The sequence below is a fragment of the Rhinolophus sinicus genome, linkage group LG07 (assembly GCF_036562045.2).
Source record: "Rhinolophus sinicus isolate RSC01 linkage group LG07, ASM3656204v1, whole genome shotgun sequence".
Lineage (NCBI taxonomy): Eukaryota > Metazoa > Chordata > Mammalia > Chiroptera > Rhinolophidae > Rhinolophus > Rhinolophus sinicus.
The window spans coordinates 55416472-55430961 of record NC_133757.1 but is presented as its reverse complement, the minus strand read 5'-3'; the positions used below and the strand labels follow the sequence as shown (position 1 = coordinate 55430961).

At 51.2% G+C, this 14490-nt stretch overlaps 1 protein-coding gene and 1 long non-coding RNA gene across 2 annotated transcripts; one reads left to right on the top strand and one right to left on the bottom strand.

Moving 5' to 3' along the window:
• The first annotated feature begins 253 nt into the window (after positions 1 to 253).
• Positions 254 to 7975, top strand: LOC141572948 (uncharacterized). The gene is made up of 2 exons (XR_012498537.1): positions 254 to 391; positions 6951 to 7975. It is a non-coding gene; the product is annotated as an uncharacterized LOC141572948 (long non-coding RNA).
• PPIF (peptidylprolyl isomerase F) lies at positions 4759 to 11703 on the bottom strand. Its single transcript, XM_019749505.2, has 6 exons — positions 11405 to 11703; positions 10123 to 10153; positions 9487 to 9575; positions 7710 to 7806; positions 7092 to 7167; positions 4759 to 5790 (listed from the first exon to the last, which is right to left on the bottom strand). The coding sequence occupies exons 1-6, from the start codon at positions 11594 to 11596 to the stop codon at positions 5655 to 5657; spliced, it is 621 nt and encodes a 206-aa protein (XP_019605064.2). The 5' UTR covers positions 11597 to 11703; the 3' UTR covers positions 4759 to 5654.
• Between the last annotated feature and the right edge of the window lie 2787 nt (positions 11704 to 14490).

The following is a 14490-nucleotide window of genomic DNA, read 5'->3' as shown; positions in this document are numbered from 1 at the left end:
GTGGGGCTAGGAGGGCTCTCTGTGGTCCTGGGCCAGCCTCAGTCTTAAGCATGTTTTCGGTGTACGTTTGCCCCTTTCCCCAGGAGTAGCCGATTTCCAGTTGGTAGCAGTATAGAACCTTGAGCCCTGGATGGTTTCTTGCCCGTCCCCAAGGGTTACAGGATTTTTTTCTTCTCCCTTTCCCCAGCCAGTGAGCTTTCACTTTTTCTTGGGGTGAGGAGGGTATTGCCCTTCCCCTGGCAGATTAGGAGAGAAAGTGAGCATGGATTCATGCCTTTCTCCGGGAGCTGAAGATCACTGCAGGTCTCTTCCAAGGCAGGCTTATAGGGTCCTCTGCCCGACTCGTCCTTCTCCTGAGCATCTAACTGAGGCTGGGTGAGACATCTTACAGGTGAGTATAAACCCGCTATGTGTGGGGGCCCCCCAGCTGGTTTAGATGGACACACTAGCCCTCCTTGCCTTTAAGAATTCATTCAAGTTCACCTGATTTCACCTCACCCATGTGCTCTGTAGCCATATGCTCTGGTAGAGCGCTGTCCCATTGATGTCCCATCTCCAGGACTTTGTCCCTTTTTGGACCTCACCTTACCTGGTTGCCTTTCTGATGAATTCAGATGTTATGCTTTTATCCTTTATTCAGCTTTTTATTATTGTTGGGGTAGAAATGATGGCTTTTGCAGCTTTCTATATCCTAAGCAAATGCAGAAACCTAAACTGACTATGAAATAGGGTTATGGGTAATTTTAATTTTCTATATTACGTATTTATGTAACATTTGAATTTTTGTAAGTGCATTTTGGTTTTGTAACTAGAAAAAAATGAAGATATGTGTATTAGCCACAGTTTTTCAGAAAGACAGAACCAATAGGGTGTGTTTGTGTGTGTGTGTATGTGTGTGTATGTATACACACACCCACACACACGAGGTTGGACAACAAAGTTTGAGAACTCATCCTAGAAAAAGTGCTACATACCTCATTGCTGAATATCACCACGGTCACCTTCAAAGTACTCCCCTTGGGAAGCTATGCACTGACGCCAGTGCCTAGTCCACCCTTCAAAAGCAATTTTGGAACTCTTTTCCTGGAATGACCATCAGAGCTGTCGTCATATTACCCTTGATGTCCTGAATGTCATCAAAATGTCTTCCTTTCAATATGTATATTTTTTATCTTTCGGTAAAGAAAGAAGTCATTGGGGGCCAGATCAGGTGAGTAGGGAGGATGTTCCAATACAATTATTTGTTTACTGGCTAAAAACTCCCTCACAGACAGTGCCATGTGAGCTGGTACATTGTCAGGATGCAAGAGCCATGAATTGTTGGTGAAAATTTCAGGTCGTCTAACTTTTTCACACAGCCTTTTCAGCACTTCCAAATAGCAAACTTGGTTAACTGTTTGTCCAGTTGATACGAATTCATAATGAATAATCCCTCTGATATCAAAAAAGGTTAGCAACATCCTTGCAATAAGTTCTCAAACTCAATTGTCACACTGTGTGTGTGTGTGTGTGTGTGTGTGTGTGTGTATTATAAGGAATTGCTCATGCTGAGAACTCCAAGATCTGCAGTCAGCAAGCTGGAGACCCAGGAAAACCAATAGTGTAATTTCCAGTCCAAAACCAATAGTGTAATTTCCAGTCTCAAGACCCATGAAGAGCTGATGTTTCAGTTTGAGTCCAAAGGCAGAAAAAGGCTGATGTCCCAACTCAGACAGGCAAGAGGAGTTCCCTTTTATTCAGCCTTTATGTTTGGTCAGCTCTTTAATTGACTGCATGAAGCCCACCTAAATTAGGGAGGGCAATCTGCTTTTTACTCAATTTACTGATTCAGATGTTAATGTCCTCCAGAAACACCCTCAAAGACACACCCAGAAGAATATTTGAGTAAATGTCTGGGCTCCCATGGCCCAGTCAAATTGACACATAAAATTAACCATTACAATATGATACAATAAAAATAAAAATAATACCACCATCATAATTCTCAACAGCCTCTAAAGGCTGAGACTGTCCTGATGGGCAGAATAGAGCCAAGACTTTCTCTAACTACTCTGTTTCAGTGAACCTTGAACATGGATCTGACGAATGGCCCCCAGCAGCCACTCACTGAGAAATGCTCTCCAGGGTGGGCCCACCCAAGCAGACCCTCCTCCTGGATGGCAAAGAAAGAGCTGAGGCCACCAACATGGGAGCTCTTCCTTCGAAGTCACCTCCATAGGCTGAGGCAGTGGGAAGCTGCCTTTCCCAGCACTATGGAAGAGCATAGCTGCCCACCAGCCCCCACAAATCTCGGGCTGCCCCCACCCACCACCCGAGAGTTAGCAGACTCCTCAAGTGAGGCATCTTTTGTAAGTGGAGGGTCTCACACAGATCCCTAGAGCGTCAGCAAAAAATGTGTCCAGAACTAGATAGTGACTCAAGTGGCGAGCCACAATTCCCTTTTCAATCTTGTCCACTCTGGCCTACACTCAGTCCTCACACTTTAGCAGAATTCTTATTTTAAAATTCAGATTCCTAGATCCCACCCTGAGAAGTCTGTATTCAGTATGTCTCAGAGGGGGGCCCAGGAATCTCCATGCTTTACCAGCACCCCAAGATTTCTAGGAGAAGCATTGTTTAAGCCTTACCAGACCGGGAAATATGTACAGACATTCCTTTCCATGGCGCAGCATTCTACAGAGCCCAGAAGGGTAGGACATTCTCCAGGCTCTCACACACGCTACACTAAAGAAGTCACACACAAAAAGTAAATCTTGTAGGATTCTATCAGTCAGAAGTCCTAGAACAGGCAGAATTAATCTATAGTGGTAGAATTCAGTAGCTGCCTAGGAAGGGGCAGGGAGGTAACTTTCTGGAGAGAAGAACATGTTCTCTAACTTGATTTGGTGGTGGTGACTCAGCGTATGAATTTGCCAAGTCATTGATCTGTACATTTACAATGTGTGGATTTTATTGTACGTAAATTATACCTCAATGAAGTCATTTTGAAAGGCTATCACATGTTGTTTTGAGAAAACTATTTCAGATATTTAAACACATGGTGTTTACAGGGCGTCACGTGTGAGTACATCTCTGTATGACTCACTCCTCATTCATGTATTAGGCACCATGTGCCAGCAACACGTCAATATCTTGCTTAGCCTCCTGCTTCCTATCAGAACCAAGACCAGGCGCAGGCTTGTGTGCAGATTGCTGGGAAGAAAACTGCAGTAAATGGCCCCGTTTTCAGGGAACAGTTTTTAGGGAATTCCTGCATACTGGCTCTGTCCCCATACATCAGACTCCACTAGATGGAGGGACACCACACACACACACACACACACACACACACACACACACACACTCATTAAAAAGGAAAAGCTCTGCAAGCGAAACACGAGACCTACAGGCTGTGTGTGACCCTGAGACTCCTTAGAAATCACAGGGCCAACAGGTCTTATCTCAAGGGGCTGTTCCTCAAACTTGTCAATAGCACCCCTGCCTCCCTAGAGGTCAAGAGAAAACTCCACAGGGACTGAAGTTGTGACCTCAGAACAGGTGAGATCCAAGGACAAAGGGGCCTGTGTATTCTGGAAGGCCTCTAACAGAAACCCTCTGGACTGGTAGGTCCAGCGTTCCAGCCCTCACTCTGCCAGCTGCCTCACAGGCTCACCTTGGGCAATCATGGACCCTCTTGGGTCCTCAGTTTACCCATCTATAAAATGTTGGACTGGGTGAACAATGACCAATTATTAGCACTTGGCTCAAGATCCTATTCTTCAAATGAAATTCCTTGCAGAGCCCCAATAACAAAAAAGGAAGGTTATCTTACTGAAAACGGGGTTTAGGGGTCCATGCTCTTTATCTCCCCCTTATTCTACTCTGAGGACCCGTAAGGCTCTTGAAAATTGTTTAAAACCTTCCAGGCCAGTTGAGCTCCCTCCCAATCCATGCGGCTGAACTGACGTCATGGAAATTCTCCATGACTCCAAAGGACCCTACCAGCCATGACTTCAGCATCTGCATTGCTTTGTGATTTCACAAAACCTGACTCAGACCCCATACTCCAAATGACCCAGCTCCAGCCACTGACCTCAGAATGACGACAAGGACCTGTGATTGCACATAATCTGACTCAGGGAACCCTAGTGTGAAGTAATTCTATTCACACTGACTGCATGTGATGGTTCTTTTATTCAGACTGTGCCATATCTGTTTATAAGGAAGCTCCTAATGTTCCTCTTATCCCCTAATCTGCCTTCCCTGTGAACTCAGAAACACCTGAAAGTTAACTCCAAATTTAAACGGCACATCTAGGACAGTACAATCCACCTCTAACCTTAGATGAGCACAGATCCTCCTCTAAAACTGACACGTGGGAAATGCCGTCAGCACCCTTATCACTCCGGAGTGCTTACTAAGACCGCGTGCCAGGCACTCAGCTATGCTCTTCACCTGCATCTGACCCTCACCACCCGGTGAGGTGGGCATTACTGTTACCCCACGGTGAAGCTGAGGAAACAGGCTCAGAGTTAGCAAGAGGCAGAGCTGGGATTCAGAGGACAGCCAGTGCTCAGGGGTAGACTGTGGGTGCTGAGGTAGTTTGTCTGAGCGCATTTCCTCACCTGTAAAACACAATGACAATAATAATACCCTCATGGGTGACTGGGGTGATTAAATAAGACAGTGCATGGAAATGCCCTCAGCCTAGCACCAGACACAGGTAATTTAATAAAGGTTGGGTTACAGACACTGCTTCCTCAAACCACGACACCAGCCTTTATAGAAAATAGGATTTATTATCACATGTAAGGTGAACACAAGTAACGTTGCTGAAGTATATTATATACCTAATCAGTAGATTTAAGTTATTAAACACAGAAAAATCAAAGCCCACCAGGAAATGCACGTCTACTTTCTCCCGAGCCCACAGCACTTACAGGCCATTTCCGTTTTCCACATTGACTAGGGATTCACATTGACGAGGCATGGCTCACAGTGGTTTTGTCACCAGGCTCATCTACTTCTACCCACACAGACTCTATAAAAAACGACAGCAGCAAACCCACGGGATTCAGTGGCTGGGATCAAAGGCCTTCGACATGAGACCCTTCACAAAAGCCCTGATTGTGCTCCAGAGGCCAAGCTCTGGAGTTGTGTGACCTGGGCCACCAACTCAGGTCACACCACAGCATGGAGCTGCTAGTGTCACAGCTTCCTCTCCAGGCAGTCTTGTTAATTTAATCATTCCAGTTAGGAAGGCACCATCAAACAGATACGTAACAGCCCTTTTGCAGCAACTGGCTTTCCCCCTGGACCTAACAGAGGTCAAGGAAAAGGCAGGAACTTGCCCTGGAAGCTAATCCAACCCCCGCCCGCCAACATCCAAGGCACAGGTGAACGTGGGCTGGACGATCAGAGCCGCTGCCTGGTAAGGAATAGTAACAGGATGTCCACGACGGGGGTCTAGAAACGGGGTCACGAGGAAGGGGAGGCGTTAAGGAAGCAGTCCGTCCTGGTGGGTCCTGAGGTTAGATGTTTCTTCCGAGAGGGCTTCCTCAAGCTCACGGCGATGGTGCAACAAGCACAGGTGATGCTGGCAGCCCGAGGCGGCCACCTGGGTGAGAGTCAGCACACGTGCAGCTGCTGCCGGCCCAGCACCTGGCCACAGGGCCTTAGCTCAACTGCCCGCAGTCTGTGATAACAATCTTCTTGGAGGTCTTCCCATTCCTGGAGCCAAAAGATTCTATTTTTTTCACAACATCCATGCCTTCTTTGACGTGGCCAAACACAACATGTTTGCCATCCAACCTGCAAGGGCAGGGGAGCCAGGTGAGCAGAAAATGAGAGCAGTGCAATGTCAGCCAACGTCATGGTCACTTGTTCATGGAACTATCTACCAAAACCAGCTATTCTGAAAGGAGCTCACACTGAAAAGCTGGAGGCACTCCCCAAAGCTCGCAGTGTCAAGCCTTGCTGAGCTCCCCAAATTCACTGGAGAATGCCTCCCTTCCAGGGCACATTCTGCCTCTCCTACACTGTATGACCTTGCCTGGTAACGTCATCTATGAAAACTGAATTATTCTTGTTCTGCTCAAGGAGATAACAGGATATTGAACTACTCTGAAGAAATGAAAGGTCTGTGCAAATGGAACTATTTTAACAGTCATAAATTATAAGGTGAGAGCCAAGATAACAAGTGTGGTGAAACTATGTAAGTTTGGAGCAGTTCTCAACTTAGGTCCTTAGTTAGGACCTTAGGTCCTTAGTTCCAAGGACCTAAAAGGCAGCTTAGTCCAGTGCCAGCAAGGCCAAGACTGGTTATAGCCAGGGGCAGAATGGCAGAAGCCATTAGGGGGAAAGAGCCAAGCACGACCTGGCCAGCCCAGACGTCCACGTCCCTTCTGCCTTGGAGGCTAGAGACGGCTAGTATCCACCCATCACCTGGGTCTCCCTATAAAGTGCTTGGAAGTGGGCTTTATTAAGTCTTAGCTCCTGGCCAGCTCTTGTCCCCTGAACCCCAGATACCTCAGGGCTGGGACACAAGGGACTTTGGGCAGAGAAACTTATCCCTTACTGGAATACTTCCCAGGGACTACATCCCTAAAATCCATGGGCCTGTGGGAAAGAGGGCTCGAAGGGGCTGGGGGTATCTGCAGGCCTATGTTAATGCCTGATAAAAACTCTAGTGTGACATCCAAATGTCTACCACAGCGTTTCCTAAGCTGCATTCGACGGTGAAGATGAGCCTGGGAAACAACAGGTTAAACCAGGCTGACAGGCTTCTCCTACAGGCCATCTTAGGTCTGATATGTTGGGCAGCATTTCCCAACATATTTTGTGTGTGTGTGCAGAACACACTGAGAAAATTCCAACTGACAGCAACAACAGGAAGCCTAATTAAGACAGAGTTGCAAGAACAGCCCACATTCTCCCTCAATCCTTTCAGGAACTTTCTCTCTCTCTCACAGCCCTGATGAAAGCAACTGTCCCAGAGCAGATCATCCAGCCTCAAACTACTTACTTTCCTCTGAAATCACACGAACGCTCCTCCCAGGGCAAGGCTGCCCCTCATTTTTGGAGGGCCTGGAGCCAGGAGCAGGGGAACTCACCAGTCTGTCTTTATGGTGCAAATGAAGAACTGGGAGCCGTTGGTGTTGGGACCTGCGTTTGCCATGGACAGGATACCTGCAAAGACAAGCCAGGGGTGAGCCACGTTGTCCCAGAAGGCATCTCACTCAAACGAGCAGATCAGATGGCTCCAACCGCATAAGGACATTCGAGTCTGAAGATCCTGGAGCTCAGAAGAGAACCAGGGACCAGAGGGCAAGTAGCTCCCCAGGGCCCGTCCTCTAGAGCCACAGGGAGAAAAGGGCCTTGTGGTGGCTCTCGTGGTAGAACAAGAGAACAGGACCCAAGCCTTGACTCTAGACTTTTCCACATTGTACCTTGGGTCTTCAAGGTGACATAATGCTGGCGTGGTGCTTACAGCTGCCCATCCCCGCCAAGTCCCCAAAGGATAGTTTGTTTTTCAACTGAAAGCTCAGAATGACAAAGCTTTAGGGAAACCCAACAAACCAGCCCGAGCACTGAAGGAAGGAAGGAAGGTGCATCATCATATATTGAGCCATCGATGACCAGATGGCAGCTTCCCAGGCCTGCCAGGTGTGGCAGAGGCTGGGTCAAAGCTCTGGGCACTCAGACCATGAAATGGTGGCCCCCTCACTCACCTGGCCCCACGTGTTTTAGGGTGAAGTTCTCATCAGGAAAGCGGCTTCCATAGATGGACTTCCCTCCTGTGCCATTGTGGTTGGTGAAGTCGCCAGCCTGCAGGCACAGAGCACCTTCTTAGTTGTTGCCACCCACAGCTGGCAGGGGGGCGTTGCGGCAGCACTGGGGGGCCCCCAACCCACCAGAGGCCCACCCTGCTAGAAGGCCTTCAAGCAGACGTCAAAAAACATCCAAAATAAAGCTTAAGTATTTTCTGCCACAATAACTGTCCTGGTTTCCGAATCATTCATTTTTCCGTCGGAGCAAGTTTTTCAATATCCTCAAAGGGTCTAACAGCCAATCATATGATTCTCAGTGACCCAGAGTTTTCTACCCACAACTCTGAGAGGATAAACAGGGAGGTGTCCAGGGTCCTCCTTCCCACATCTGGTCTGTGGGGAACAGCAGCAGCTGGCACAGGGCTCGTTCCCTATGCTGAGCCCCCTCCCTGTCCCAGTATCTCCCCCTCACCAGGCCCAGTGGCTTCCCTCTGCTTTGCATTCCCAGGACAGAGTCCACCCAGGGCTGCCAGCCTTCCTCAGGGCTCGCCTGACGCTTCCATGGCCAGAAGAGCCCAGTGGCTGCCAGCTCCAGCCAAGGCCACGTTGCCGTTTTTTTGAGATGGAATCCTCACCTGACCAGCCTGGCTGAAGCATCTGCAAATGCTAATAAAAGGTCCCCAAAAAGGGATGATTCAAAACCTTGGCCTGGGGCCCCCAGTGCTGCCACTTCATGCCTCAGAGAGCCCTCCAGCATTGGACGTCCCTAGCTCGGCTCAGGACACCCACTTCAGCTCCTACTACATCCACAGCCGCAGAAGAGCTGGGGGCCTCTGCAGCAGAAAGCCACAGGGCTTGGCCAAGCCTGTCCCACACCACAGTTTCCCTGCCTGCTCCTCCAGGCATTCGTCACAGTCGATATGTCAGCAGGCCCAGCCCCAACCCACTGGCACTTACCATATGATGACAGCCACCAGGGCAGGGTGGAAGGGATGGAGAGAGAATTCGGGCTGAAAGGACTTCAAAAAGGTCATGACATCCAAGCCCCCTGCCTCTGGGTCTGCTGGCTCAGGACATGAACCCCTGACCTAGCAGAGTCTGACTTACCGGAGGAAAATACCCAGTGTAGCTCAGGTCCTGACCCCTGGGGAAGTTCTTGCTGTCAACACCAACCCCTAAACCTCTGACACAGCAATACGAATGCTTCTGACCAACAGACAGGACACGTGACTAAAGAACACATTCATTTAACCATGGACATGCTCTTTTCTGGAGAGAGAAGCTCCAAGTCCAGACCTGTGTGTTCTTGTCCGTGCCCTCTCTCTCTCCTTCCACTTCTTCCTCCTCTTTTCCCATGACAAGTGCTCAGTGTGACACACAGGGGTACGTGGTCAGAGACTCTCTGAATACGCCTTAAAATCTACCCCCCATGCACATCCACACCCAATGCCAGTGCTTGCTCCAACCCAACTTTCCCAACCCAGCTGGGTAGGGTTGCCCTGCCACTTGCCCTATTGCTTAACTTCTGGGGCCAGGAAGGGCTATGGCAGCTCAGACAAGATCCAGCCTCTCAGGGTGAGAGGACAGGCCAAGAGTAATTACAGTTACCCTCCATTCAGTACTTTCCAAATTCCAGGCACGTGCTCACTCATTAATCCTCATAACACTCCTGAGAAGCGGCTCCCATTATTATCCCCACTTACAGAAGAGGGACCTGAGCACAGAAAGGGCCACAGACCTGGCACATGAAGGACGGAATCACTCTGTGAAACGTGGAGCCTTTGTAGCCAAAGCCCTTCTCGCCAGTACATAGGGCGCGGAAGTTCTCTGAGGATGGAAGGAAGAGGCAGGTCAACAGGGCCAGGCCTCAACTCCAGGGGGTCACACCTCGTTCCAACCAGCACCCCCCTCTAACCCCCCAGGTGAGCAGGGCATGGAATACCCTAGGCGTGCGCCCTGGGTCTGCTCTGGCTGTGTGACATGGGACAAGTCATCTCCTTCTCTGATCTCAGTGGCAGAGCACACACTCATGGCTGTTCCAGCACCAGGTCAGCAGGGCAGGGAGTCCGAGGGTTGTGAACCACCACACGGCCACACTGGGCACCAGGAGTGAGGAAGTTATCCCAGAAAAATTTACATGTGCCTTCTACTGATACTGAGGCTACTACTACTACCGGACAGGTGGGCAGGGCCAACACTGAGGCCCAGAGAGACAGAAGGCTGCCCCAATGTACACAGTGGCTGAGCCACACACGGTGCTCCTGTCTGGTCCCGGGTCTCCTTGCCCAGACTCCTCTCGCCAGCCCACCCACTTCATCTTGCCCCTCTCTCTTTCACCTAGACCAGATTCACGGGGCCCGAGGCCCTGTCTTACCTGCTGTCTTTGGGACGACATCTGCCTTCAGCTGTGGGGAGAGAAGAGGGACAAGAGAGCATGAAGGAACCTCTTCACCACCCAAGCTCCACAGGGGCCAAGGGGACTGAGAACATGTGCTATTCCATTCCTGTGACTCCCAACCCTAACCAGGGGGCAGCCTAAGCAGCTATCATTTCTGCCAGCTGCTTCCTGAACCCAAGGCTGGAAGAAGGCGGCCTCTGTTTCCTAATCTGTTGGAAGAGATCACAGTGCCATCCTGGAGACCTCCTCAGGCAGAACTGGCAGAACTACTACAGCTGCGCCCAAAGCATCAGACTCAGCCTGGAGAAAGGGTCCAGGGAGGAACCAGTCCAAGTTCCTCAATGCGCATGGTAAACTGAGGCTCAGAGAGGCGGGAGGGGTGGGGGTAAGGGGAGGTTGGAGCCCCATCCAAGCTGGCCTCTTTCCTCCCAGCTTCAAAAGCTGCCCTGGCACCAAACCATTAAAATAAACTGGAGGGTGCTCTCCATGTTCCAGAAAAGGAAACTGAGGCCTCTTTGTTGCAAATAGCGCTGAGCTTTAAGACTACACCCAGCTTCCTCTGTTACCTTCCCCACTATTTACTTCTTGCTTTGTTTTTTAAAAAGTCCAAAGATTCAGCGGTAGGAACTGAGTATCGCCCTCGGAGGGTGGCTGGGTTTGGAGTTGGGATGAAGGGCTCCAGACACACTGCCCAGATTCACAGGAGGGCCATCAGAGATCCGACTCGTCGCTGAAGCCCGCTGCCTGCCCAGCGGGCCCTCACTGCCGAGCGGCAGGCCCAAAAACACCCTAGCTCATTCCCCAGAGCCCGGCGGCTGACCCCATGGGGGCGGGGCGCAGCCGGGCCCCGCTTGCCTTAGGCAAGGACGGCCACGTGAGCACCCAGCCCGGCCCGGGCCAGGGGAATAGGACCCTCCGGACCCTCCACCTTAGAGTTCGGGTCCAGACACCGAACCCGTGAGGTCTCGGAGCCCCTCCCCCTTCCCATGCCGGCCAGCCGGCCCCTCAACTTCTACGATGTGACCTTGAGCTTTCTCCTCTACACGTGCTCTCCCGTCCCTACTACTCCAAAGTTCCGAGGGGATACTGGAAGAGAGCAATCCAATGTCCCTTCTTAGAGATGGGGAAACTGAAGCCCAGAGCCCGGAAATGGGAGGCAAGGACATCCAGAGTGCAGGCATAGCGCCGGCCAGGGTTCAGGGCTTTCCAGGGGCGTCCCCCGTGCCCAGTCCAGCGCGCTCCAGTGCAGTGGTCTCACCTCCAGCACCACGCGGCCGAGCGGTTGCCCGTCGGCGCCCACGTCCAGGTACACTAGCGGGTTCCCAGCAGAAGAGGACGGGTCGCTGGCGCCGCCGCCGCTGCAGGCGCGGGCCGCGGAGAGGCGCAGCGGCAAGGAGCACGGGGCGGGGAGCAGGCCGAGCAGGCGGGAGCCGCAGCGCAGCGCCAACATCGCAGCGCGGGTCGAGTCCGGGCAGGAGACTGGCGGTGCGAACGGAAGAAACGGCAGCAGAGGTCACCGGCACCCAAAGGGTCGAGTGCTCCGCGGCCGCGCGCCGTCGCCTTTATTGGCCCGTCAGGCCTCAAGACCCCGCCCCCTCGTCCCGCCCCTCCGGACCTGTCCGCGGGCGACCCCTGCCGGCCGGGGCGGGCAACTCCGCGGGGCTGGTGGAGCGGCGGAGCGTGAAGTTCTTTGAACTTCATGAGGGCCAGACACCTGAGGGACAGACATGACCTTGCAAAAGGAGGCCGGTTCCTTTTCGTGAGGGTCCCAATAGATTAAATGTTAAAAAAGGGGGAAAATGTTAAAAGGTGGTTAACTCGGTATGTTTTTATTTGAATATTAGAAAAATCTATGTTTGAGCCTTTTGTATAGGCCTCCCCTCCCCCCATAGCCCCTGCAGACAGAGACCAAGAGAGACAGTGGCACTGAGAGTGAAAGAAAGGTGGCGATGAGAGGTGGAATTAGAGTGAGGGGTGGCAGGAGGAGACAGGCAGAGACATCTCACCCACGGTGACCACAGGCTTGTTCTAGCCTAGGCCTGTCTGCTGTTGCTTATAGAGATCAGATTCTCTTCCTACAAGACTGGAAACTGCCTGGGCCTCTCATGCTCCCACAGGCCCCAGCCCTCCACTAGGACTGAGTCTGGTTCCCTCTCCTTAACCCACAGACTGACAGTCTTGGTGCAACCAGGGTAGCCAGCTACTGGTTCCCTCCACCCCCACTCACCCCGAAACAGACCTCCCACGGACTGTACCAAATCTGCTGGTAACACAGCACAGGGACCATTCCATAGGGAGTGCAAGGAAAAGTGAAAAAACAAGACTGGAAGAGAAGGGACAGAGTGGGAGGAACCATGGGGAGGGGGATTGATTCCACATGCTGAGGTGGGCTTCCCAGAAGCCTGGGAGGCAAAGGAATAACAGTCAGGGGTCCTCCGAGGGCATCTGGGCCAACACCTGCACCCTCCAGATGGGAAACTGAGGCCCAGAGAGAGGAAGGCGCTGCCCAGGGATAGGAGAAGCCTGGAGTCCCTACCATCAGCCTGTGCCACTCCTCCCGGTTTCCTCTCTGGAGAATAAGGGTACTTTTTTTTCATGCCTGTTCCAAAAATAAAATGAACAAGAAACAGAGGAATTTGTCAACTGTTAAGTACTGAGCATCAGTGATGGACAGAGTCTGAATGGTCTTTGCTCAAGGTTTGGGGCTCAGACAGCAGTGGGTCTCAGCTGCAGGGTCTCAGAGGTCTGAAGGGCCAGAGAAGAAGATGGTGGCTGGACCTTGGAGTCAGGTGGACTTGAGCTGGGAACAACTCTGGGCTTTCCTGCCCAGACTGAATCAGCTGGGAAGGGAATGGGCAGCAACATGCTGGCCCAAGCAAATTCATGAGATCAGAATAGAGTGTCCTAGCCTCATGAGAATGCTGGTTTGGCCCTTTTCTGGAAGTTCACAGTCACCTTTTCTGTATTCCTGGTCTAGGAAGGCCTGCTCTCTCAGTGAAGCCCCAGTTGCATCCCAGGTGCAGCTCAGGATGGGGCCTCACTCTGTCCTGGGGAATGACTCTTCCTTTCTTATCATTGTGTCGTGAAGTAGAAGAGGCCTGAATGAGGAGCCACCTTACTCCCTGCCCCATCTGGCCCAGCACATCTCCAAGATTCCCCCATGTCGGTACATACTGTAGATTTAAAAGAGGAAGAGAGGAATCACCCCATGCGTCAGTTCCAGGCCCTCAGCTCACATAGCCCTTAGCCACACCAAGTGGATTGGTGGTACCCTATTGTCCCTCAAGCCTGTTCCTGGAGGCTCTCAGTTTATTCTCCACCTCGCTGAAGCATGAACAGCCCTGTCCTGGAAGAGCTTCCTTCATTCACTTAACCACTTTAGTTCTCAAAGCCCTTCCCCAACCCTTAGCTTGTCTGTTCTCTACCACAGCCTAGATGGTTTCATTTTACAGATGGGGAAACAAGGCCCTCAAGAGTTTGGGTAGTGTTGGAGCTGGGAGAGGTCTGTCAGACTCCAAGATCAGGGATTATTCCATATGTCAAGCTTTTCTCACTATCATCAAGGAGTTATTGGGACAGCATGGGAAGGGCAAGAAAGGCAAAGCTTGGACAACACAGCAAGATAGAAACTGAGGAGTTAGACAGTTTCTAACTGGAAGATGGGGACTGGGAAAATGTCTGCCTGGGAGATCAGCCTGGAGAGAACTGCATTTGAGTGGCAGAGACGCAAAGATGTGGAGAAGAGATTCCAGAGGGGGAATGAGCCAAAGCCAGCCCAGATCTAGGAGAAGCCAGGGCACCTTCAAGGAAAAGCTGAGATATTGACCATGAGCTGAAAGGCTTGGTAACGGTGAGGGGTGGCAATCATAGAGGTCCCTGAAGACCAGACTGAGGTCTAACGTTGGATAGAACTGGGGGTCCATCGATGGTGCAATGTCTTCATCCCAAGGACCCTGGACTAAGAACCAGCCTCCTTCATTCATGTTATTCCTTCTACTCTCTCTCTCTGGAAAATCAAGCATCATCACTACCTTGCTGCCCAAGCCAGGAAAAAGTTCCACCTCCTCCACAGGCTCAGCTGTAAAGTCATCTACCTGTACTGTCCTCAGTAGCATCAGGAAGAGCGACAATTCCTGGGTTGAGCTGTGAACTGAAACCAGCCCTTGAGGAATTCTGGCCCAGGTGAGATCAGGCAGGTATCATTACTCACCTGGCTCTGAGGCTATTTATAGGCTCTGTGTCATCCTCAGAAACAGCAGTTTCTCTACCACTAAGCCCAAGGGCTTCTTATCCACTGTGTTAATGGTTTCCATCACCTGGGGATCCCGTAACACCAGCCTTTAG

Coding starts and splice junctions, on each gene's coding strand:
- PPIF (XM_019749505.2), bottom strand. CDS start 11,596: ATGTTGGCGCTGCGCTGCGGCTCCCGCCTGCTCGGCCTGCTCCCCGCC. Junction 10,154..11,404: donor TCGGCCGCGTGGTGCTGGAG/GTGAGACCACTG, acceptor CTCTCCCCACAG/CTGAAGGCAGATGTCGTCCC. Junction 5,791..7,091: donor TGCACCATAAAGACAGACTG/GTGAGTTCCCCT, acceptor CTGCCCTTGCAG/GTTGGATGGCAAACATGTTG.